Genomic DNA, 26,689 nt, shown 5'->3' with positions numbered 1-26,689 from the left:
AGACTCCAAAACAAAAGTACAGAACGAAGGCAAATCTAGGACACCTCGGACCGTCCGAAGCTCAAAGCCTTATCACATGGACCCGAAGAGAAAGATTTGTGTGTCCTGGAAGCTATTTTTTATTTTTGGAAGTCATTGTCATCAAGACTGGCTGTTAAGAGCGAGATCAGAGTGTTTTGTTTTTAAGGGCAACAGACTGTGTGCGGGTTGTTTTCCTGCAGCTTCGAAAGACCTTCAACATGAAGGTACCAGACTCATACTTTTTAGCTCTGCGACATTGGGTAGGTTTTTTAACCCCTGGAAGCCCAAATTTCCACTTATGCACGATGAATCTATTGTCCTTAAAAGTGGAACTGGAGGATTTAAAGCAAGGCGGTGTGTGCAAAGTGCTATGCACGGTGCTGAAAGCGACATGATCACTCAGTAATTTATGGCTATCATTATAATCACCATTTTTATTATTACCCAAGAGAATCTAAAATGTACACAATCACCCGCTCTCTTTCCCACTATCTAAATCTAAAATTTTACTCAGCCCATCTGTAAAGTAATAACTGTTGACATCTGAATAACACATTTAGCGCCCGAGAATCCTTAATTTAATGGCTCGTTACCTGGCGTACACGAGGCCTCAGAAAACACATGCGTGGAGAGAACACAGTGCTTTCATCAAAGCAAGGCTGAGCAGTGCTTTAAACGAAATGGCTCACTGTCCAACCGGATTGTCCCAGTTATGTTGTACACCAGCTACTTGTGGAGAATAAATAAGTAGTGGGCTTCTTCAGAACAGGATTGGCAAACTATTATTTAGAAAGGGTCAATGAATTTTGCCAGACTGAGTAGTGGGGCACCTGTAAATAGGATGTCAAGAGTATTTGGCCTTTCCTCAGGTACCTGGCTGGTATTTTACTTAAACATTGTTTGCAACCTGGCAGGCGTGGCTCAGTGGTGGAGCATTGACCTATGAACCAGGAGGTCACCGTTCCATTCCTGGTCAGGGCACATGCCCGGATTGCGGGCTCTATCCCCAGTGTGGGGCATGCAGGAGGCAGCTGATCAATGATTCTCTTTCACCATTGATGTTTCTATCTCTCTCTCCCCCTCTCTGTTCCTGTCTGAAATCAATTAAAGTATATATTTTTTAAAAATTGTTTCCAGCCCTCATTTGGGATTGAGTCCAGTCATTTTAATTTTGAGGTACAGATAAATAACTGTCTTCCTGCCCTTCTCATTGTGTCTTTTTTATTTTAATTATCTTTATTGTTGAAACTATTACAGATGTCCCTTTTGCTTTTTTTCCCATTGATACCATACACCCTGCACCCGCCCCTTCCAGGCCTTCACCACACTATTGTCTCTGTCCATGGACTATGCATATATGCATGTAAATTCCCCGCTTAATTTCTCCCCACCCACCCACCCTCACCCCCACCTTCCCTCTGAAATTCATCCGTCTGTTCCATGCTTCTATGTCTCTGGACCTATTTTGTTAATCAGTTTATTTTGTTCGTTAGATTCCACATATGAGTGAGGTCCTGTGGTAGTTATCTTTCCCTGACTGGCTTATTTTGCTTAGCATAATACTCTCCAGGTCCATTCACACAGTTGCAAATGACAAGTTCCTTCCTTTTTACTGCCTTGTAGTCCATTGTCATTGTGTCTTAATGTCTCTACCAGCGGTGGGCAAGCTACGGCCGGCGGGCGGCCCGTTTGAAATGAATAAAACTATTGAAAAAAAAGACCATACCCTTTTATGTAATGATGTTTACTTTGAATTTATATTAGTTCACACAAACACTCCATCCATGCTTTTGTTCCGGCCCTCCGGTCCAGTTTAAGAACCCATTGTGGCCCTCGAGTCAAAACGTTTGCCCACCCCTGCCTAGACCCATTCCAGTGACGCACCCTTGTCTCTCTGACACATCAGGGCACCTGCACACAGATCGTCCCTTCTCCTTAAGCTTTCAGTAAAAGGATGGAGACGGCTTGTGTTAGGTGGGGGTTGTTTTATGTAGTCGTAGTTTCCTCATGGTTTCTACCCTGCTGTCATTAGGGATACAAAGCAGTGGAAAGTCTTAGATAACTTCCTTCTGGTGGTAATTAAAAGGACATTTAAAAAAAAACTTTCCACAGATCAACTCAGTTCTCTAAGGAGTCTGTAGTATCTCATGTCCTGGAAGCCCAAATTTCAAACAGCTTTAGAGTTAAGCCAGTGATTTAAATAGGTGAAAGGCTCTGTATCTCATTACTAATCCCAGAGCCATGCAATCCCCTATCACCACAGTGATGTTAGTGAGAAAGGCAACAGGCAATGCCACAGGTTTAACTTCATCGTCTAATTGTGCTGTCTGAAGGACTCAGTGCTTTCCACTGCTAGTGGGTGAGTCAACACATTTTCTCCGGTGACCACTGCGATAGCAATTTGCTGTGGTTGACTAGGAGTGGAGTAGAGAGAGGAGACATAAAGGAAAAAGAAAGTTTGTTTTTACTCATTGTAAAAACACTAATTGTCCAAGTGAGAATACAAAACACAAATACGTGAGGAACTTGCAAAGCAAGTACACAATGATTGCAAGTCCAGATGTTGGGAAAAAAAATATTATATAAAAGGAGATACACACAGATAAAGAAGGCCAGAGAGGAACTGGAGAATTTCAACAAGGGCTTTTGTACGAAGAACATCTCAAGCCAGGTTTGAGGCAATGAGGGCCATGGGCATGGAACAGCTGGGGGGCTTGTGAGTGCAGAGGAATAACGTATGAAAGCACAAAAGTGCAAAAAATGAAGCCAAGCGCAAAGTGGGCAATCAAATTTGTTTAGCTGGAAGAAAGACTGCATACCTAAGGAAAATAGTCAGTTCTAAGAATAAAGCAGAGCTTAGATTATGTTAGTGTTCATTAATTAATTAATTCATTCATTCATTCAATATGCATTTAGAGTCCATAAATCATGAGCTGATGCTTCTCTAGGCACTGGCGATACAGACTAATTCTCTCGTCTTATTGGATTACATTCTAGGGGGAACAGAGAGACAATGAAGGAGTAAACAATAACAAATAAAATATCGCTTGAACCTATTTGTTGACTAGAATCCCTAGGGCACATGTTAGCCTTTTGAGTAGACTGAGATATCATGGTGTGAGAAAATATGTTCAGTGGAGTGCCCACTCTCACTATTCTCTCCTCTGTTTCCAGCTGATAGTAATGCAGAACAATGAACAATAAAATCATAATGATGTGATTTACTGGTGTGCAGCCTGTGCACAGGTCAGGGTCCTTGACTATCAGCATGAACAGAACTGTCTTTAATGTTTGAGCTTATCTAACCTTGAGCCATGAGACGAGGTAAACAATTCTTGTGTTTGGAAATTGCCCACAGAATACTATTTTGAGTTGTTTGGTTTTTTGTTTTGTTTTGTTTTGTTTTCACGTTGAAACCACACACTATAATATAAATACATTTTGTCCTGAAAAGTATCACTACTCTCAAATAATTTCATATTGATCAATCAGCCTAGCTGGAGGACTATTTGGATTTCTACACTTAGCTACATTTCTAAGATAAAACAACTGACCCAATAGTAATGAGAGACACTCCCTCTTCTAATTTGATATTTGGAAGAAATAAGGCAACGATAAATAAGCTATATTGTTATATCTTCGGAGGAGAGGGACTAGTCAAGAGCAGTGGCTTCTAATGGATAACAGTGCAGGGGGAAGGAATGTCTATTCCACAGAGGGCTGGTCTTTAGTCTGGGGATGGAGTTAAGATGGCTCTTATCTCAATGCTTCACATTTCCTGAAGGCAAGACGAGGGCACTGCATTTGTGATGTTCTGTTCTCTCTACTTTAATTCAACACATATTCATTGAGAATCTTTCCTGTGCCCAGCACATTCTAGAACAGTAGGGGAAGCAGAGATGAGTGAGAGAGAACCCTTCACCTCAAAAAGCATAGAGTCATTAGAAGTTAAACACAAATACAAAACAACTGCAACTCAAGGCAGCCAACTCAAACCACTGCTGGTGTGAGCAAAGGAATTACTAGTAATCAACAAATAAGCAAGTACAGCAGACACAAAATCATGAGTAAAGAATGGGAAAGGTTCACTGTTCTCTATTCCTGCCATTGTCTTACTTCTGGATTAGAGTTTTAAACTTCCAGTGCGCTGTGTCTTGAGGAAACGGATAGGCCAAAATTCTTGTAAGTCAGAAATGTGGGAAAAGTGAATTCTTATAAGCCCAACTGTAGTCATTACTGAAAAGAAAGTCAAAATTAGAAAATACAGATACCCCAAAGACAGGTAATTAAAGGTTCAGCCCTGACCAGTTCGGCTCAGTGGCTAGAGCGTCGGCCTGTGGAATGAGGAGTCCCGGGTTCGATTCCGGTAAGGGGCATGTACCTTGGTTGCGGGCACATCCCCAGTAGGGGGTTTGCGGGAGGCGGCTGATGGATGTTTCTCATGGATGTTTCTGACTCTCTATCCCTCTCCCTTCCTCTCTGTAAAAAATCAATAAAATATATTTTTTAAAAAATAAAAAAATAAAGGTTCAAAAATTAGAATGGGCTTCATATCCAATATGGATTAAAACGTTAACAAATGCATTTGTATTTGTTAAATGGAGAAAGGTAAACGCATTTTAGTTTTTCACTTTGCATCTTTCATGTTAACTTTATATGGTGTCCTGTGCCATTTGCTGATAATAAGAAATTGCTTTTTTCAAAATTATATTTAGTCATGGATAGTAATGAAGACCCCGATGAAGACAATCTTACAAGTTATGATATTCAGCTCAGTATTCAAGAATCCATTGAAGCCAGCAAGACTGAATTTTATCCTGAAAGGTAACAATCAACTTGACCGTCCTCAACAAAATGTCTTTTTTTTTTTTTTTTTTTTACAAAATTTCTTTATGACAATCATTCGGTTGTAAGATGAAATAAATGCTGTTTCCTGACTCTTCCTCCAGGAAAGTGCTCCAACAGCTTTACAAGGGCCACTGTGATAGGCTCATCGGTCTGACCTTCCACAAATCCCCACTCAGGCAGAAGATGGAAATAACCTGGAGGGGAAATTTCTAGTTGAATTCGGTTGTGCATGATTGCCTATTTTCTAAATTAATGGAATGGAAAGGACAATAAATTTAAACAAATTTGCAAGTACAGTTCATACAACTAATGTATAGATAGGTATACAGAGGTCTGTTCTGTATATTTTAGAGCCCATTCTGCTACTGACTCAGGCAACCTTTACTAGTATAAGTAATGTATTCTATATTTGCATCTTTAAAATATGAAGAGTAATGCTAGCCCACCTAGCTCATATGTTCAATGAATGGGGAAAGGGTTGAGGGCTTCTATAATATATGGAGAAGTAATATATAAACCAGAGCCTATTTCGTTATCTACTTTTCAAGTGACCGGAGTTAACAAATTATACACAAAATTGGTGTTTTATGTTAGCAGGGGTTATAGAGTCTAAAACTGCAAATATAGATTTCTATCTTGAACAACACACATTATTTTTCTGACTAAGCCAAACTTTACTTTTACATTCTATTATAATAATATTCTGAAACTTAGTAGTGCTTTGGGATAGACTCAGTGCTATAAATTATTGTTTCTGAGCTTTTAAAAAATGGACATATTACATTTAAATTCCTGGCCTCTTTAATTTTTCTCTATGTCTTCAACAGGTTTTAGAACTTTAGAGTTCTAAAGCATTCACAGCCCTAGGACGGCAGCAAATGTTTCTGCTTGATAATGTTAAATCAATTTGTTATGAAATGCTTTGTTTCCTTTGAATCAATTCACCCCAGAGAAATGCCATGAGGCTTGAAATCATGACCTACTGGGCTGGTAACTGGGCGTTTGCTCTGTAAATGCTCAGCCTGTTTTCACTTGTGGATGAGTTAAGACTAACTCATCATGCGGGGTGGATCATAAGCCCCCAAAGGAGCCATCATTAGTTAGCAATTATTATGTTTAAAGCAGCAAACATTTATTGAGCATAGAATTTTGTACATGGAAAGAAATCTTAGGGACCTTTCTTTTACTCCCAGCACGTTACAGATGAAGAACCACCGCTCAAAAAGGCTCATGGGCCTCCCCAGAGTCACAAAGCACAAAACCCGAGCCCAGTTCTTCTGACTCTGCCTCCAGTTGTTTACTCACTTCGTTGCTTGGCACTCATTTGAGAGACGGTGCTATAATCTTACATTTTATCATCTTCACTAATGGTCCTGCGTCTAGTGTCTCATAAATATATCTGACTCTGAGTCATTGCATTTTTAAGTGGATGAAATCAGTTGTGTGCATTTCCTTAAAATCTTGATTATTAAAATTATCTTCAGAACTCAATATAGATTAAAAGGTTGGTTCCTCAGAATATTTCACTTTTATAATTATGGCTTATGTTTCTTTCTCTGGCAGATTTGTACCACTAAGTGATCAAAACAGAAAACTTGTAGAGGCCATAAAACATGGTAAGTGAGTGCATTGCCTACAGTGGGATGAAGTAGAGATTCCATCTTGCCAGGACAGACTTATCAGCCCATGTGTTTACTTTAGGCCACATTCTTGAGCTCCAGGAGTATGTGAAATATAAATATGCATTAGATGAAGCGGATGAAAAAGGATGGTTTCCCCTGCATGAAGCTGTTGTTCAGCCCATTCAACAAATACTCGAAATTGTCCTGGATGGTAAGAGAACATCAAGCCTCTTTGACCAAACTGAAGCAAGAATGTAGACGTTGGGAGTGTTGTCAATGAATGTAACAAGCAAAAAGAAGAAGCAGAATAAAATATTATTTGAAACTGAGAAAAGGCAATACCCATGTTTTAAACGTAGGGTACAAAAATTAGCACATTTTGTGAGTCTCCGGCTTCACCTTTGCGTCTTTCTAAGAATGTGACACAGTTTGGCTGAAAAATATGGTTAATCACCTAAAAGTGATAGAAGTTTGTATATATCATGAATTAATTAATTTGAATATAAATTTTGAATATAAATCTTTTTTTAACCCTTGACCAAGGATAATATGTTTATTGATTTTATTATTTTTATCTTTATTTTTAAAATATTTTTATTGATTTCAGAGAGGAAGAGAACGGGAGATATAGAAACATCAGTGATGAGAGAGAATCATCAATCGGCTGCCTGCTGCACACCCCTTACTGGGGATCAAGCATGCAACCCAGGCATATGACCTCCTGGTTCATAGGTTGATTCTCAACCACTGAGCCATACAGGCCAGACTGTTTATTGATTGGAGAGAGAGAGGAAGCATTGGAGGGATGAAGAGAGGGAGGGAAGGAGGGAGGGAGGGAAGGAAGAGGAGAGAAGAGAGAGAGAGAGAGAGAGAGAAGAGGTAAGAGAGAAACATTGATTGGTTACCTCCCATATGTGCCCCAACCAGGGATTGAACCCCCAACCTAGGTATGTGCCCTGAAAGGGAATTGAACCTGCTACCTTTTTGGTCTATGAGATTATGCTCCAACCAACTGAGCCACCTGGCCAGGGCTGAATATAAATCTCTTTGCTTTTGGAACTCAGTTTTTAATTTTTCATCTTGAACTATTTCTTCATAATATAAACATTAATAAATATTATGGTAAATTGACCTTGCTCAAATATTAATAATAATTTTCATGTTTTGATACAGTATTTTTCATACCTCAATGTCTAATAAAACACTTTGAGAGTGCTCTATCTTTCAACCTTCAGTGTTGCTCCCTGGTTCTATGTTGTAGAAGATAATGATGTTTCATGATTAACTATCCAGCCAGCTAGCCAGCTAAAGGAAATAGATAGCTAGACCTATAGACAGATATAGAAGATGATGTTAAGCGTAGTATAGCTAACATATTCTGACAGGATACATTCATTCAAATATATGCTCAGTCCCACATTCACAGGCTTCATTTGACAAAAACCAATTTCAGGTGCAATTTAGATAACAATGCTAAGGATTGGGAAATGGATTTATAATTTGTCAGGATGAAAATTTACAACCCATTTAAAGGAAGAGAGCACCTTGAAACATGCATGTTGGTTTTTTAGCTGTCAGTTTGATTCGCAGGTCCATGCTCATCTACTTATACAATCATTTGAGAAACTTTACTCACACCTCCTTTTAGTCTTCACTGCTTCATCAATCGAATTTGTTCAATCTATTATGTATAATATTGTATTATTCTGATCTATGCGATATCCTTTCAATAAAGATGTTTAACTTTATGCAATGCTTTCACATCTCAGCATCCTATAAGACACTCTGGGAGTTCAAGACCGCTGATGGAGAAACGCCGTTGACTTTAGCCGTCAAAGCTGGTCTGGTGGAAAATGTAAGAACTTTACTAGAAAAGGGAGTGTGGCCAAACACCAAAAACGACAAAGGAGAGACGCCTCTTCTCATTGGTAAATGACCTTTTTCCTAGAACTTTTCGTTTGCAATAAATAATAAGTAGTTAATAAGTATTTATTGGAAACCACTATGTATTGGCTAAAATTATGTGACCTCATCTCCTTTCTTTCCCTGGGTTCTCCCGTATCTCCCATCTCACCTGTCCTAAGATTTTGTTTTTCAATCCCACAAAGAGGTCAAATGGGAAAGATCCTTCAGTACCAACTAGCCAGGAGCAATCCAAACCAGTTTTATGAAACAAGAAGTACCAGTTCTAAAGAACATTGGCTAGGGAGGGGCCAGCTGTAAGGAGGGTTGCATGTTTGGTGTATAGCCAGAGGCAAGAGGCAGAAGGGGACTCTGACAAGAGACTCCAGGTCCACATCAGCAATGAAGCCAAACTGGAAGGAAGAGGAGCCAGCAGATTAGGAGTACTCAGAGGCAGCCCTGGGCACCTACACGGAGTTAACCACCACGACACAGCAAAGGAATAATGAAAAACCTAACGGTGTCATTTCTCAGCGTATTCTCAGTCTGTGTATCCTGCTATTTGTAGGCCAGTAGGAATTGGCAGGTCTGTTTGCAGAGGCAGAGAGAGGTGATATTAACTACAAATGACCAGGGGTAACATCACCTTTCTCTTATAGACTGAGGTTGTAGAGTAAGAATTTGGGCTTTGGTATCAGATCTGTAGGCTTATTTTCTCCTAGTTTTATTGAGATATAATTAACATAAAACATTGTATCGGTTTAAGGTATATGACATGATTTTTATATATTACAAAATGATTACCACAATAAGTTTAGTTAACTTACATCACTTCATGTAGTTACAATTTTTTTTTTCTTCTGATGAGAGCTTTTAAGATCTACTTTCTTAGCAACTTTCAAATACACAGAATAGTATTATTATATGGGACTTAGATCTTAGCTCTGAGATTAGAATTATAGGCCTCAGTTTCCTCATGTGTAAAATGAAAATATACCACCTACCATGCAGACTTGTTATAAAAATTAGAGAAAATATAAATATACTAAACCCCTGAAACATGATAGATGCTCAGGGGAGGAGAGCCATTGTGAAATTGTGTGTGTGTGTGTGTGTGTGTGTGTGTGTGTGTGTGTGTGTGTGTCAGGAGGAGACGTGAGATTATTTATCAGCAATCCCAGAGAAAGAGAATAAGGCATCATGAACTCTGGTCATAACTAGCTAACACTACCACAGCTCCTGTTCACAGAAAAATCACTAGAATTTTTAAAAGCAACCTTAAAATATTAACAAAAAACTCAGACAAGTCATAAACATCCCAAAAATATTTACATTCAACATTAATTCAACAGCATCAATGCAAACAACATTTATTGAGACTTTACCTTAAGCCAGGTGGTGCACTGGGCAACATGGATAAAGATGAGTGGAATGATCTTTCTCCTCTCAAAGAGTCTAGTAGAAGAGCTAGACATGATATAAGTAGAAAATTAACGTTACAAATACTATAATAAAGGTGTATATTCAAAGTAAACGAGGGCAATAAGGAAGCACTGAATCTGTGAAACTTTCACAGATATAGTTGCTCTTGAGCTGTGACTTGGTGGAAGTAGAGGGTCACCCACAGACAGCGGAGGGAAATCGGGGCAGGGGTTCTGCTTCGGGACAGAATGGTAAATAAGCGGGGCCACAGCAGCCTGGGGTCACCCTGATCCGAGTCCGTCTTGCTCACTCTTGCCCCATGTCAGAGCTTTCCGCCTTCCTAAATTAGATCTGATTGGCCAAGCTAACATTATAATAGTTAGGGTACAGGCAAAGCTTATGTAACAAAAAACACAGATACCCAAAGCAAACAAACAACAACGACTTAAGAAGAAAGAAGTTCGTTTCTCTCTTAGACATTTCAGAGTGTGTGGCCCTGGGGGGCAGGGTGGCTGTACCACCGTCACACAGAACCTTCAGATGTCACCATTTCCCAGCCCACGGGAAGGAGGAAAGAGGCAGCCTTGGGAAAGCATCTTCCCCTTTAGGAAGGTGACCTGGACATTGATAAAGCATTTCCATTCTTATGCCATGAGTTCAGGTTTTGTCACGTAGCCACACTTAGGTACAAGGCAGGCCTGGTTATGTAGAGTCTACCTGGATAGACTGTGACCGGCTAAAACTTGGGGCTTCTGTTGTTAAAACAAAAGGGGAAACACGAGTATAGAGGAGCCCATAGCTGTCTCTGTATATGTGTTAACCAGCCTTTATGTCACCATAACATGGTGCTTCTCATAAATAAACCAGAGCTGTTATCCTGAGCTGGCACTACAGGCACTAAATAGAATATTCAGCTACGGGTTGCTGCACCACTATTAATGTGATCTACATTGTTTTTGTAAAGGCATATACCATGGAGTATCTGCAATGACATCCATGTATTTGTTGTTGTTTTTATAGTCTTTGATTTCTTCTCTCTCCTCCTCCTCCTCCCTCCTCCTCCTCCTCCTCCTCCTCCTCTTCCTCCTCCCTCCTCCTCCTCCTCCTCCTCCTCCTCCTCCTCCTCCTCCTCCTCCTCCTCCTCCTCCTCCTCCTCCTCCTCCTCCTCCTCCTTCTTCTTCTTCTTCTTCTTCTTCTTCTTCTTCTTCTTCTCATCACACTTTGCAAATATAGAATTAGTCTCTACTTGCTGTTCCTAACTCACTCACTTCATAAAGAGGACATAATTGTCACTCATTTGTTTTCTTTTTGCTTCATGTAAATTGTTAAATGCTTAATGCCCACAACAGAGCATTAAGCATTTCCTTGCATTTCAAAGTTTCATTTGTTGGTTTCTCTACTCTATCAGTATCTGAAGTGTGGGAAAGGAACTTGATCATTGAGTTATCAGTGAAAATAGAGTTAACATTTAGAAATAATATATATTTAAAACCACATGGTAATATCAAAGAGAAGAGTAATGGTAATATCAAAGAGCCTCATGAAGGAAATATTCTGGAGGTGTTCAGTTATGTCCCCATCATCCACATTTCTGGAGGATAAGAATTTTTCTTGGGTTAAATTCTTCAGGACCTTCATTGTGGAAATCACATTGTCTTTTTAGGGTCATAGGAAAATGGATAATTCATGGCACTTTCTCAATTTTCTTCTTGAATCTGTGGGATGCTTTGAAATTTGCTACTCACAGTCCATTAACTCATGAAAGAGAGATAAGAGAAAAAACCGCTGTTCTTTTTCTGTGCAATGTCAATCCCATTATCCTCGTACTTATTTATTAATATCCATAAATGGCCCCCCAAAAGTCACTTTTGGCCCGTCCATCAGCCATCTGGCCTTACTATGATACTTGGATGTATTGCAGTCATGTTACACAGTTACTTGCTGAGTGGTAGATACCTGATTTGTGATGACCTGACACTTAAAGGGTTTTGCACTCAAACTGCCTCTCTGCCCTGTCTCTGAAGTTGGTGTCACCTTTCTCTATTGGATAGCCATGAGATTGTCCTGGCCACTGGGGCCCAAGGTACAGAAGAAGCCAGTTAGTTTTGCTTCGGACATTTCCTTTCTCACAAATCAACATAAGTTCTCTTCACTCCATCGCCTCTTTAGACCTTCCATTGCCTGTCAAGATACCTCGGAAAAATCTGCTCTATTTGTATGTCATATGAGTCAGAAAATAAATCACTGCTGACAAGTGAATTATGTGAGCAAAACACATATACCCACAGAGAAAGTGACAGGAATTTAAATAAACAGAAAAAGTGCCAGCAGACGATAAATGTACAAAAGTGCCTATAAACTATGCAAAATTCTCTAATGGGGATTCTCTAACTCCTGAACTGAAACTGGGTTTTCTTAAAATATTATTACTGAAGATATATATGTGTATTTTTTACTTCATAAATTATTTGTACTTGGTTATGTTACACAAATATAGTGTCTTGTTAATTTTCATTATTCAGCCATTTATTGATGAGGTATGTCTTTGTGGGTTAACTTGGGAGGGGCTCCCCACGATTTGCATTGTTATGTTTATGGGAAAGAAAACATATTCTTTCCAAAAAAGTAAATTACAAGCAAAGTTTTATTTTTAAAAGTATTTTAAGTTGATATGGCCTAGATATGCTGTTGTTCTCGTGAAGAAAGACTACTATCTCTAATCAATATGTTCTCTGAATCAGGCAAAAGGGAAAAAAATGCAATAGGAGCAAGAAGATAAACGAGGACACACCTCTTAGTTGGTTTGACTTATTGATGTTTGCTCTGCAATAACACCAGCTAGGATGAGGTAACTCACTGTAATTAGAGCTGCCAGTGGCAGGTGGGTGATTTCAGAGAAATGCATTTGTCAACAGACTCTAATTTAGACAGTGAGTAGGGCAAAACCTGAAATCTCACTGCAGCGATGGCTTGCCTGCCTCCAAAAGCTTGTCTTCAGTCTTAGTTCAGGCCTTTGGGAGCCCTCTCCCTTGGCTTGGCCTCAGAGCCTTTCTGCATTCTGCCTCCTGGGTGCCCAGGATGTTCTCTGTGGCCCCACATCTTCTCCTGCCTTTCCCAGCAAAGGCCCAGACTCTGAGTTCCTCTTCAAACACAAGACAGGACAGCCTTCTTCCCTAACCTGTAAAGTCCACAAGTGAGGAACATCTGTCTTTTTCTGTTGTCCACAGTGCCTAACACAGTGCCTTTCATATCGCGGCAAGTATTGAATGAATGAATGAATGAATGAATGACTCTGTATTTATCTCCATCCGCAGGGAGCAGCATTCATCCTGCTGTTTCTTAGTAAGATTTCACTTGTTGATAAGAGAAAAGGCATTACATCTTTTAGGAATATTTATATCTAGCCCACCAGTGTGGCTCAGTGATTGAGTGTCGACCTATGAACCAGGTGGTCACAGCTCAATTCCCAGTCAAGGGCACGTGCCTGGGTTGCTGGCTTGATCCCCAGTAGGGGACGTGCAGGAGGCAGCCAATCAATGATTCTCTCTCATCATTGATGTTTCTGTCTCTCTCTCCCTCTCCCTTCCTCTCTGAAATCAATAAAAATATATTTTTTAAAAGTTTCATGATAAACAGTGCACATTGCTAAGATAAGATGCTGTATGTAATCTTTCTAAATTTTAATTTCTTCATTAACAAAATTAAAACAACATCCACTGTTGGGTTGTATAAATTAAATAATGTATGTAAAACTTTTAGCATATTTAGGAGCTCAGTAAATGATAACTATTATTATTAATAATATCATTTCATCACTTTTAGAATCCTGAGACCTTAGGGCTCATGAAACCCTTGAACTGCCTAAGGTCAGAGTCTTAAAGAAACAGCAGTATTATCTTGCTTGCTTGCATTTTGCAATAAAAATTTGTGGGAGTTACTATTATTATTATTTAATCCTCACCCAAGATATTTTGCCATTGATTTTTAGAGAGAGTGGAAGAGAGCGGGAGAGACAGAGAGACATATCGATGTGAGAGAAACACATCAATTGGTTGCCTCTTGCGCTGGCCCCTCCCAGGGCCCCGGCCATGGAGGAGCCTGCAACCTAGATACACGCCCTTGACGGGAGCCAAACCCAGGACCCCTTGGTCCACAGTCCGACACCATATCCACTGAGCCAAACCAGCTAGGGCCTGCAATGGAAATTTGGGTATAAGAACTGAAGTGGGGGTGAAAAATACAATATTCTCTTGATATTAAAATGGATAACGTTAACACCATCTAACATTTATGTTCATATGCCTGCTGTCAATTGTCATTTTAAAAATCTCTTCAAGCGGTGAGAAGGGGCTCCTGTGACATGGTGTCTGCTCTGCTCAAGCACGACACCAGCCTGGACCAGCCCGGTGTCAAGCGCTGGTCGGCCATGCACGAGGCAGCCAAGCAAGGCCGCAAAGACCTCGTAGCTCTGCTGCTGAAGCACGGCGGCAGCGTGCACCTGAGAGACGGCTTCGGAGTCACGCCGCTAGGGGTCGCTGCCGAGTACGGCCACTGCGACGTGTTGGAGCACCTAATCCACAAAGGTACGTGGCAAGCAATTGCACGTCCGGCTTGTCTCCTCTTCTCCATTCCGTGCTCGCTTCTCTTCCTCTTCTGAAAGTAACTGGGCATCTGGCTTTGGTGCCCAGCTCTCGACAGCCTCCCGAGTGGTCCCCTATTCCACAACTCAATTTTTTTTAATCTTTTAAAAAATATATATTTAATAAATAAATAAATTTTTATTGATTTCAGAAAGGAAGGGAGAGGGAGAGAGAAACATCAACGATGAGAGAGAATCATTGGACAGCTGCCTCTTGCACGCCCTCTACTGGGGATCAAGCATGCAACCCAGGCATGTGCCCTTGACCAGGATCAAACCCTACCAGGGGTGGGCAAACTTTTTGACTCGAGGGCCACAATGGGTTCTTAAACTGGACCGGAGGGCCGGAACAAAAGCATGGATGGAGTGTTTGTGTGAACTAATATAAATTCAAAGTAAACATCATTACATAAAAGGGTACGGTCTTTTTTTTTTTTTTTTTTTTTAGTTTTATTCATTTCAAACGGGCCGGATCCGGCCCGCGGGCCGTAGTTTGCCCACGGCTGCGACCCTTCAATCCACAGGCCGAAGCTCTATCCACTGAGCCAAACCAGCAAGTGCTCAACTAAACCGTCTGCACACTTACCTGCAAATCTGCACGCCCAGCTCAGATTGCTCTCTCTAAAAACAGCCCTGTTTTCACATAGATGGCTCCCAGGGTCTCACACTCACCTTCTCCTAAACCAGCGGTTCTCAACCTGTGGGTCGCGACCCCTTTGGCGGTCGAACGACCCCTTCACAGGGGTCGCCTAAGACCATCCTGCATATCAGATATTTACATTACGATTCATAACAGTAGCAACATGACAGTTATGAAGTAGCAACTAAAATAATTTTATGGTTGGGTCACAACATGAGGAACTGTTTTAAAGGGCCAGAAGGTTGAGAACCACTGTAACGGAATTCCTCTTCGTTCACACTTCTGATTTAATGATTTCTGTCTTCCGAGACAAAGTAGATTTATCTTTACTTCTTCCATCACCTTCTTTTCCAAACCCAGTCAGGTGCCGAATGCTGCCGTGTCCCACTCACCTGTTCTCCTTGGCAGTCCCTCTGGTTTGCATCCCGGTCAGGCCCCTCACATCTTCTCTGGACTCTGCAGTCATTTCTTAACTGTTCTCCAGGTTTCCCGTCTCCCCATCAGAGAATATTTGCTGCATGCTGCACTCAGCTCCTCTGCCTGAAGGACAGTGCAATAGTGTAAATCAGCAGAGTCCTCAGTGGCTTCCCACTACCCACAGCGTCATACACAGGCCCCCTCCGCATCATCCCGGATGGTTTCACCAGGTGTAACCCTCACTACTTCCAACGTGCATCCTGCCCTCCAGCCAAATTAGATGGCTGCTCTCCAGCATGCCTCCCATCCCGTGTCTGGGTCAGAGTCAGATATTTGCCTTCATCTGGAATTCTGTCCAACATAATTCAAAATCAACTTCTTGAGACACCTCCTCCCTGAAGCCTTCTCTAATTCTGCCCAACAGATTGTGATGTTTGAAACCTCCAAGTGCTTTATTAAGAATTAAGAAACCAGCTTGGCCAGCGTGGCTCAGTGGTTGAGCGTGGGCTTATGAACCAGGAGGTCACGTTTGATTCCTGGTCAGGGCACATGCCCGGGTTGTGGGCTCAATCCCCAGTGTGGGGGTTACAGGAGGCAGCCGATCAATGATTCTCTCTGATCATTGATCTATCTCTCTCTCCCTCTCTCCCCCTCTGACATCAATAAATATATATTCAAAAAAAGAATTAAGGAACCAAATTCTGAAACTGGTTTCTGCTACCTACTCATTGTCTGCCCCTAGCTTAGTCACTTAAACATCTGGTTCTGACTTTCCTCATCCGTAAATAAAGGCTAGGACCACAGGATCCCCAAGGGTCATCTATGGGGAAACGACTAACATTTTTGAGGCCCTCAAAGTGCAGCCGCATTTAATTGTTAAATAAGTCTTATAACCTAAGCTGTGCACCCTAGTTTACATGAGGAGATGTGGTTCATGCAAAGTAAGTAGCTTGTCCCCAACTACCAGTCAGCCGCAGACCCGTACTTCAAGCACAGACCTTTTCCCCTACATGGAACCTGCTGGTCCTGATGTTGGGTGAATGTTACAGTTTGTGCTCTTTGATGATTTTTTTGTTTCATTTCCCCTCTGAGTTTCTTAAAATAGATTTATTATCTTAGGTTCTTCTGTTGAGTCACACCCAGTGTTTCCACATACAGACAGTTGGTAAACATTTGTTGGTCTTTTCCCAGGAGCATTTGTTATAGAAATGGACTTATTTCTCAGATGTTCTAATGATGCAAAGGTTTTCTAATAAAATAAAACATGCTGCATAATTGTTTATTAAAAATATTGAGAATGTAGATGTTCTTAACTCTATACTTTTAATTTTAAGTCCTAACTAGAAAGGAAAACAATCGTCTAATTTGAAGGAGCCCGTCTTTCCAGTCCACCCAGGTATCACTGTGCCATGTGTTCATACTGCCAGGGGGTGACGTGTTTGCTTTGGCGGACGATGGGGCGTCAGTGTTGTTTGAGGCAGCAGGAGGGGGCAATCCTGACTGCATCTCTCTCCTGCTGGAATATGGAGGAAGCGGAAATGTGCCTAACAGAGCAGGGCACCTTCCTATACACCGAGCCGCCTACGAGGGACATTACCTGTGAGTGATCAATCATAGGATGGTCATTTTTACTTAAAAAAAATACAAAATTGCATATATAATAGGATCATAATTCTCTCTGAGTAATAACCCCCCAAATCCAAAAAGAAATAGGCAAAATGTTCAAAAATTTTTGGTCTTCTAAACATGTCAATTTTCCCCCTTTTTGTATTTTTACTTTTTAACAATTTAAAAAATTTTCAATTACAGTTGACATACAACATGGTATTAGTTTGAGATGTACATCATAGTGCTTAGACAGTTGTATACCTTGTGAAGTACTCACCCCGCCAAGTCTAGTAGCTGTCTGACATCACACATAGTTATTACAATATTATTGACTCTATTCCCTGTGCTCTATTACACCCAATGACTATTTTTATAACTGCCCATTGGTACTTCTTAATCCTCTTACCTTTTTCACCCATCTCCAAGGAGGCACACACCAATACACATCATAATATATTTTTGTACTTTATAAATTTTCCACATTGAATGTATACTACGTACTTTTATAATGAAGAGTTTCTCTTTTAGAGGGAAGTGACACATGAGAATTCTTCACAAGCCATCCAAATATGTCCTCCTGCTTTTTTTTAACTGTGTTCATAAAAGGCTATAGAGTTTCTAAAAATGTTGCCCTTTGAAAAGATTTAAAATTTGTGAAAATGCTATCGGTATTACTCTAATTATTTAGCAACATGAATGGATATTATAGTATAATGTTAAATGTATTATTGAGTAGAAAAGTCTCATTATAAGTATAGAGTTCTTTATTCAAAAAAAAAAAATGGCTGGATAGATTTTTAAATCACAAAAGTGCCACAATTGGCCTATCAATAGAAGTCTATAATCATTATATTAAACTACCTGCAATGAGGGGTTGGTTTTAGGCAATGGAATATATTTAATAAGTTCCAGAACTTTGAAATACTTAGGCTTTGCCACCGTCGGTGGCCACATCAGCTAAGTGGCAATGACTTAATTAACGCAAAGTGACACGCTGTTAAAGTTTACCTGGCTTTGTTCCCAGTGTTCATAAATTCACACATGGTAGCTCTGAGTTAGGCACTGGAGATCAAGTTATCCTTGCTGGTGGCTCTCATACATGTTTAGTTGGTCAGTCGAGTGTGGAATTTACAGCTATCACAAGTTCTTAGAAACATAAGCAGTGGTTAGTTCTCTCAAGTGGACTGCTATAAGGTTGATGAAATAAGAAAGAATCGTCTTATGGCTAATAATTCCATTTTGAGTTATCCTGAAGTAGGCAGGATGTTCATGGCCAATGGTAAAGCGTGGGTAGCTCAGAAAACGGTGAAGGAGGAGTAATGAACGAGAACTCAAGAGGCCTAAAATCTCACCCTTGCTCCACGTCTGTGTGACCTGGGACAAGTCCTTTCCCTTCCTCCAGGCTTCATATTGCGCTTCTGTTAAATGAGGGCGTTGCACTGAGTGATGTTCAAGGCCACTTCCAGCTTTAATTTCCCGTGACTCCATGATTCTAACGGTCAAGCTTATGAAGCATTTCTCTATGGCATCAGAGGGGCTTGCCTTTCTGTTATAGTTTTCATTAAATAGCATTGGCTGCTGGTAACTTGTATTGTTGTTCAGAGAAGAATTGGAAGATGGGGAGGTTTCCTGAGGAGCCAAAATTCTAGGGCCAAACATGTGATCCCCAGGAACATTTAGAACAGGAAGCTAAATAAAAACTAAACTACATCACACTAAACCAAATAGTAGTAAGTCAATGGGCAAAGGTTATATGTCTTTGTATAAGGTTATCTAGCAGAAGTAAAGACAACTAAAACAAACTGCACTCATTTGTCTAATGAGGAAGCTGGTTTAATTAATTTCTCAGTTGTCTTCATGCCCTGTGGATATCTGATTTATTTTTATTTTCAGTGCGCTGAAATATCTTATCCCAGTAACATCCACAAATGCGATCCGGAAAAGTGGGCTCACACCAATTCACTCAGCAGCAGATGGGCAAAATGTCCAGTGCCTGGAACTGCTCATTGAAAATGGTTTTGATGTCAACACTCCGCTCGCTGACCACATTTCTGCGAGCTATGACGATGAGAGGAAGACTGCGCTGTATTTTGCAGTTTCTAATAATGACATCCATTGCACAGAGGTTCTTCTGAATGCAGGTGCGGATCCAAACCTAGATCCCCTCAACTGCCTGCTTGTGGCAGTGAGGGCCAGCAATCATGAGATCGTCCGGCTGCTTCTCTCCCATGGAGCTAATGTCAATTGCTATTTTATGCATGTGAACAACACGCGTTTCCCCAGCGCCATTCAGTATGCCCTAAATGACGAGGCGATGCTGAGGCTGCTGCTGAATAACGGCTACCAAGTGGAGCTGTGCTTTCAGTGCATGCATGGAGACATCTTTGGGAATTCGTTTGTGTGGTCAGACATCGAGGAAGAGGTGCTGCCAGGGTGGACATCGTGTATAATAAAGGATAACCCGGTGAGTTACATCCTTTTGTTCTGCATCTTTTCATTTCATTTTTTAAAAAAATAGATTTTTGTTGATTTCAGAGGGGAAGGGAGAGGGAGAGAGAGATAGAAACATCAATGGTGAGAGAGAATCATTGATCGGCTGCCTCCTGCACACCTCACACTGGGGATCGATCCCGCAACTCAGGCATATGCCCTGACGGGGACTTGAACTGTGACCTCCTGGTTCATAGGTCGATGCTCAACTGCTGAGCCATGCCAGTTGGGCTCATTTCTTGTTACATCTCCAAATCAGCCTAACTTTGGCTCGTTGGGAGATGTAACAAGAAAAGAAAAATCAACTCTAACTTTGATATTTTTCTCACTCTTGAACTTTTATTAGCAATAATATCCACACTAATAAAAGACAAAGATGCTAATTGACCATACCTTCACTATGCTCACCAAACAATCAGAAGAGTATGCAAATTAACCCATTAAATTTGCATACTGCAGGTGACCCAGCGAGGGAGCAAAGCGACGGAGAAGGGAGAGAGCCGAGGCAGCAGAGAAGGGAGGGAGCCGAGGGCGAAGCGGCTAAGGGAGGGAGCGAGGCAGCGGAGAAGAGCAAAGCCCGCCTTGGTGGGCTTTGCTCCCTTCTCTGCTCCGCTCCAGTCTCAGGAAGCCCTGTTCTTGCAGGAATAGGCCCGAGGAAGCCCTATTCTTGCAGGAATCTTCCTGCAACAGGCCTCTAGTGGGGATACAAGAGTAAAACTAGGCACCAAAGAGGGTGTTTATTTTTCTTGAATTGAAACTGAATGTAGAAGAATGGGAAAATGTATTCAGTTAATAACTTATGCTTATTCAGTGGGATATTGGGGCTAAAAGCATGGAAGGAAGAATCCTGGAAAAAAGCATGATTTTTCCATGTTATGCTGGCTACATCACATCAGAGCCAGGCATATAACTCCAGGACCCATTGTTTCACAGAAACAAGTGAACAATTTGTTTTTCTTTCTTGTTCATTACAAGGAGGTGCCTTTTATTTCCTGTAAAAAGACAAAGATAGTAATTTTCATAACAAAATTGAGTGCTTATGTATATGGTATATTAAAAGTACTACTAAGTTAAATTTTATCAATTCTCTCAGTTCTGTGAGTTTATTACAGTTCCTTGGATGAAACACTTGGTAGGCAGCGTTATTCGTGTATTAATAGATTACATGGATTATATCCCTCTGTGTGATAAACTGAAGTCTGCCCTGGAAGTACAGAGAGAATGGCCAGAAATCCGTCAAATACTAGGTAAAAACAAGTTTTGCCTACAAAACTTTTTATGAAAAATGTCTATAGGGGAAATTTCTCAATGTTATCTTTGATACTTTTTTCAGTGCTACTTTATTTTCACTGTTTTTGAAAGTCATCCTTACTATTTCCTCTGATTTAAGGTACTAATATTGTTTTGCTTTTCTTAATACTTTCTAACTCTTTGATTGTATTCTAGGTAATATTATAACTATATTAACATTTTAAATAGAACTCATTTTTAAAAGTTAACTTCTAGACTATCATAAAGTATGTAGACTGTAATCTCCATATGGGCAGGAATCTGTTTTGTTTATTTTTATATTCTCAAGGCTTAGCATAATTCCTAGTAAGTGCTAAATGTCAGTAAATACTGAGTAAATGAATGAATGGTGTGTATTAGAATTATCCTTTTTGATATGCTCTCTCTCTGGTCTTTATTGACACATTCCTACCATCAAATGTTTTTATTATAGACAGGCTACTTTGTGTTCTCGAGATTAAAGTTTAGTTATAAATGTGAATTATATTACAAATGTTTCAATAAAATGGCATTTAAAACTAATTCAAATACATATAGAATCTAGAAAAAATAACAGATTGGAGAGGTTTTCTCTTTCAAAATGTGATTTGGAAAAATGAACTCCCAAAGCTACTTGGACATCAGTTGCATGGAGCCTAAAGAAGCATCATAGAACTTGACGTCACATGCATATAACCTGGCACTCTTAATAAACCCAAATCATCCATGAATGGATTAACAAAACCTCAACAACTAATTCTTTAGGATCAGGCAAATTTTAGGTAGATTATATTTTTCAGTCAATAAGATAAAGCTTAAATGTTGAGCTGATTTACATATCAAATTTGTTAGGTATAAAGTTCTATAAAAAGAAATATGAGTGATAAAGTAGTTTTCATTTAAACATTTAGTTTCAATCAGAGTCTCACACATGAAATGAATTCACCTGAGTTTTTTGTGGGAAGGATGGAGACTTTGGCTAGAAAGATTGATAGTTCAAATGCAGATTTGGAGGTAAGCTTGTATTTTCTCAAGTGACTTCCCCTTGAATGAGTTCTACAATAGAAGAGACTTTGTGGGAACCAAAATTGGAATCTTAGAGAATTGATGAGTAATGCAGTATTGTGAGCCTAGAAATTGACCTCTGGGGATAGATGGACCTAGGATGGCATAAAATTCTGGCCTTATCTAGGAGCAGGATTGTTGAGTTGTATATGTCATTCAGGGCTGATATTTTCATGGAAACAAACAACAATTTGTTGTACCGTTCCTTTTTCATTGAAGAGAGGGGAATTTTTTATTTTCTGAAAAAAGACCAAAATAGCATACTAGCCATGTGATTTTGAGAAAGTTACTTACCCTTTTTATGCCAAGGTTTTCCTACTGCAAAATGGGGCTAGGATAGTAGTTACCTCATAAGGTTGTTGTGGGAATTTAAGGAGATGATGCATGGCCTGGCTGGTATGGATCTGTGTTTGAATGTTGACCTCTGAACCAGGAGGTCACAGTTCGATTCCCAGTCACATGCCCAGGCTGCAGGCTCAATCCCCAGTATGGGGTGTGCAGGAAGCAGCCGATCAATGATTCTTTCTCATCATTCACATTTCTATCTCTCTCTCCCTCTCCCTTCTTCTTTGAAATCAATAAAAATATATTTTAAAAAATAAATAAAGAGATGATGCATGTAAGGTGCTTAGCATACTAAGTAGAACATTAAAACACTTAATAAATTTAGCTATTTTATAAACTACAATATTCGTGTTTTTGTATTATTTTTATTATACATAAGTCTATGTGAAGTATGAAATGCACATGTAAAGTATGTCACGAAATCCTCACAACTTGTAGAGTTGTGTGCTGTCATGCAGATTTTCATCAATAAAAAACTGAGGCTAAGGGGAATTATACAACAGTCTGGACCCTATGAATTCAGGAATCTGGGCTGATAGGCCAGCCTTTCTGAACTGGGCCCACATTGGGATAACAACGAAATCAAGCAGGATGGAGATAAGAGATGTCCACATGAGTGGGGTGCAAGCAAAACCGGGAAACCTCAGAGAGCAGGACACCGGCCGCATTGAGGGCCATTGCAAGAAGGAGACAGAGTAGGAAGCTCTGTTAACCTCAAAGAGCTATCTGGAACCTAGCTTCCTTCCAGAAATTCGGGAAAACTAAATTCCCATAAAAATGAGCAACAGAAAAGTATCACAGTCAAACCTCATATAAATTTATTATAAGAAAAATATAAATAGACATGTCAAATTTTTAAAAAGATTGTCAATTGTCAGTACTATAGTGCAGGGCAAGCATGTCAAACTCGTGGCCCACGGGCCACGTGTGACCCACAATGAATATTTTTGCAGCTCAGCCAATATAACAGTATGTAAGAAATGTTTTAATAAAAATTTCATCACTTAATTTTTACAATATCCTGTTATACATAATTATTAATACCAAACTACAACATTCACTAATGACTGATTACTATAAACATGTTGCATTCATTTCCCTTATGTGCCTTACACACAGGCACACCATTTCTCTCCACTAATAATTTACTAGCAGCGAATATTTTAGCAGCTAATTGCCACGTATTAGTCTTGTACTGGCTTGTTTGGTGTGCACAACAGGAAATATTTTGCTTTCGGAGAACAAGAAAAAAAGGTTTATTTGCGTTACACTTATTAATTTGTGCAGTTATTCAGTGTCTGGTAAGTTAATGTTCAAGAAAAAATATTAATTTTTATTAAATATTCTATTTTATATTAACAATCACTCATTTATTTTAGCCCTTTGTATTCAGCATGTCTCTATTGAAATAAATCTACATTTCTATGAAAATTGAAGCTTTTGTTTTGTTGTGGCCCACATAAACTTAAACCTTGTTTATTTGACCCGTGTTAGCCTTTGAGTTTGACATGCTTGGTGCAGGGTAAATACACTGAGATGAGGAAGTGCTACAAGAAGTGATTCCTGTACAAGTCAGAATAGTAGTTTCTTAGAGGGGAGGAATAAATGAAGCTTGGGGTGGACTTTGGAAGGAATTCTGGGGTGGCTAGCGAAGTTCCTCTATTATAACCTGGGAGGTAAAGATGTTGACCTAATAATCCTATATAATAAAAGGCTAATATGCAAATCGACCAAACAGCGGAACGACCGGTCGTTATGACTCGCATTGACCACCAGGGGCAGACGCTCGACGCAGGAGCTGCCCCCTAGTGATCAGTGCGCTCCCACAAAGGGAGCACTGCTCAGCCAGAGGTCGGGCTCATGGCTGGCGAGCACAGCGGTGGTGGCAGGAGTCTCTACCCCCTCCACAGCAGCACTAAGGATGTCCAACTGACAGCTTAGACCTGCTCCCTAAGCCAGTAGTCGGACATCACCCGAGGGCTCCTGGGCTGCAAGAGGGCACAGGCCGGGCTGAGGGGAACACCCCCCCACCCCACCCACCCAGTGAACGAAAGATTTTGGAGATCATAAGGGCAAAAAAACCTAAAGTTTAGACAAATTAATTTTCCAAAGTTTTAGACATAGACAACAACAAAGCAAGGATTTGAACCCTTCCATGTCTCATTTCAAAACGTAGGCTCCTTCTCCAACACCAATGTGTTTCCTGTCGTAGAATATTTTGCTTCTCATTGGTAATTAATTTTCCATGTGTTTATACTGAAAAAGAATGACTGATTCTTATGACTTTAGAAAGGCAATCCAAATATAAATCAGAGGAATGTTTTTGTTTGTTTCAGTCATATATTATTGCAACCAGAATGTAAGTCAGTTGATTGCTATAAGTATGGATAACCACTGGATGTCAGCATTTCTCCAGGTATACAGAGGCAGTATATTAGGGAAGAAAATTAAATGATAGGAAAAAAAAAAGAGAGATGGGTTTATTCTGCCTATTTTGGTAACAATTATTTTGCCTCAATAGTTTTTGAAAAACATTGCTTTCATTTTTAAAAAAGAAATAATTTGCATGTTTAGCATCTCAAGTGTAATAGAAATGTGATGTCTTTTATTTTTGAATTGAGTGATAGTTCACATTAATGAATGGCTACAAAATATTTCCTTTCCTGTTGCACACACCAAGTACTTTTCTAATACTTTACATGAATTAATTTGTTTGATCTTCAAATGACCCTAAGTGGTAGGTCCCATTCTTACCCACATTTCATAGATGGGAACACTGAGTTCACAGAGGTCAAGTAACTCGCCTAAGGTCACACAGATACTCGGTGGCAGAGCCCCAGCATTTTCATCCAAGCTGACCGAGCCCAGGGCCTACGGCTGAGCCCTTGTGCAATGCTGCCCTTCACTAGCTCACGTTGCCAGGATAATGTGCCAGTGCTGCCATTGGCATCGAGATAAAGCAAGAGTTGAAAACAAAGACTAACTCTGATATTTAACCTTAGCAGATTTTTAAATATAAAATGGTTAGGTGTCAGGCACGGGAACAAACCTAAGAACCATGGACATACGGAATCATTTGCATCAGATATTTCCTAGGTAGTTATTCATCAGAAAGATTGGTAGGAGAGAGAGAAAGTAGAGAAATATGTCTCTGTAACACTCAATTCTAAGGAGTAAGTCGGAGGAGGTGCGAGCAGTTGCTCGCTTAAGTGAAGTCCATTCATTCATTTAACATCCCCGGGTTGAACAGCCGATCTGAGCGAGGCTGTCTTCCTGACCCAGACAGACTGCATGCCGGCCTTCCTGGAGCTTACATCCCAGAGGCATGGTCTGGAAGGCCTAATTAAAGGTGAATTTCCCTTAAAGTCATAGTTGTTAACGTGTGCATACCTATTGGTGTTAGTCTAAAACAGCCTGTATCTTCCAGATCAATCCACTAATACCGGTTTTTATTTTTTTACTTGTTTTCCCCATTCATTTTAGAGAATCCTTGCTCATTAAAGCATTTGTGTCGGTTAAAAATCCGAAGAATTATGGGACTCCAGAGACTCTGCCAGCCTGCCTCCATAGAGAAGCTTCCTCTGCCACCAACCATTCAAAGATACATATTATTTAAAGAGTATGACCTCTACGGACAAGAGCTAAAGCTGCCATAACTTAAAAGTAACATTTTAGAATGTGATTTTAAAAAATATTTCTTGGAATCATTTTACCTCCTTAACTGTGTTTAAATCCATTGACAGTTTTATAACAGGATCCTGTGTTCTTACGAGAGCACCACATTTCACATCTTTAAAGACCTTAACATTGTGATTTTTTAAAATTTTAAGTATAGTTAATATACAACATGATATTGGTTATATTAGTTTCAGATACACAATATAGTGATTTGACATTTTTATACCTTATAATGCGATCATCCTATTAATTCTAGTAATCATCTGTCACTGTGAAAACAACACAATATTATTGCTATATTCCCCTTCCCCTTTTCACCCATACCCCCATCCCTCCCCTCTGACAACCATCCTTTTGGATACATTGTGATTTTTTTTTCATTTAATCTTTATTGCTGAAAGTATTACATAAGTCCTCCTTTTCCCCCATTAAACATTGTGATTTTTTTAAGCAAGATAGTATTTTGTATTTGACTCCCTGTTGATTTTCTGCCCTTGCAACAAGTCTTCAAACTCTCCCTACCAAGCGGCTCCTACAGTATCCATCGGCAAGTCTCTCCTCTGTTTATAAAACAAACAAAAGACCCACTTTTTCAAAGCCACAGCTTCAGCCCTTCCTCCCGTTTCTCTCCTGGCCAAGCTGCATGAACAAGCAAGCGCCTTCCTGCCTGCGGATTCACACACTGTATCTGGCTCCTGCTCCTGCTGCGGCCTTTCTCTGGAT

The 26,689-nt window shown here is 40.1% G+C and overlaps 1 protein-coding gene across 2 annotated transcripts in view; it reads left to right on the top strand.

Moving 5' to 3' along the window:
• ASB15 (ankyrin repeat and SOCS box containing 15) overlaps nt 1-26,304 on the top strand; it is a 32,925-nt gene extending 6,621 nt beyond the window's left edge. The window contains exons 3-11 of one of the 2 annotated variants that reach the window (XM_036327048.1): nt 4,737-4,845; nt 6,433-6,485; nt 6,571-6,702; nt 8,261-8,419; nt 14,153-14,398; nt 16,939-17,110; nt 19,013-19,583; nt 20,703-20,856; nt 25,772-26,304. In XM_036327048.1, the coding sequence (XP_036182941.1) occupies nt 4,739-4,845; nt 6,433-6,485; nt 6,571-6,702; nt 8,261-8,419; nt 14,153-14,398; nt 16,939-17,110; nt 19,013-19,583; nt 20,703-20,856; nt 25,772-25,944 (1,767 nt within the window). In that variant the 5' untranslated portion in view covers nt 4,737-4,738 and the 3' untranslated portion in view covers nt 25,945-26,304. The remainder of the gene's footprint in view (nt 1-4,736; nt 4,846-6,432; nt 6,486-6,570; nt 6,703-8,260; nt 8,420-14,152; nt 14,399-16,938; nt 17,111-19,012; nt 19,584-20,702; nt 20,857-25,771) is intronic. The other variant, XM_036327049.1, reaches the window with a different exon arrangement.
• The last annotated feature ends 385 nt before the right edge of the window (nt 26,305-26,689 follow it).

Source organism: Myotis myotis, unplaced genomic scaffold (genome assembly GCF_014108235.1).
Source record: "Myotis myotis isolate mMyoMyo1 unplaced genomic scaffold, mMyoMyo1.p scaffold_m19_p_11, whole genome shotgun sequence".
NCBI classification, from domain to species: Eukaryota; Metazoa; Chordata; class Mammalia; order Chiroptera; family Vespertilionidae; genus Myotis; species Myotis myotis.
This window is presented reverse-complemented; position numbering and strand designations above follow the sequence as displayed.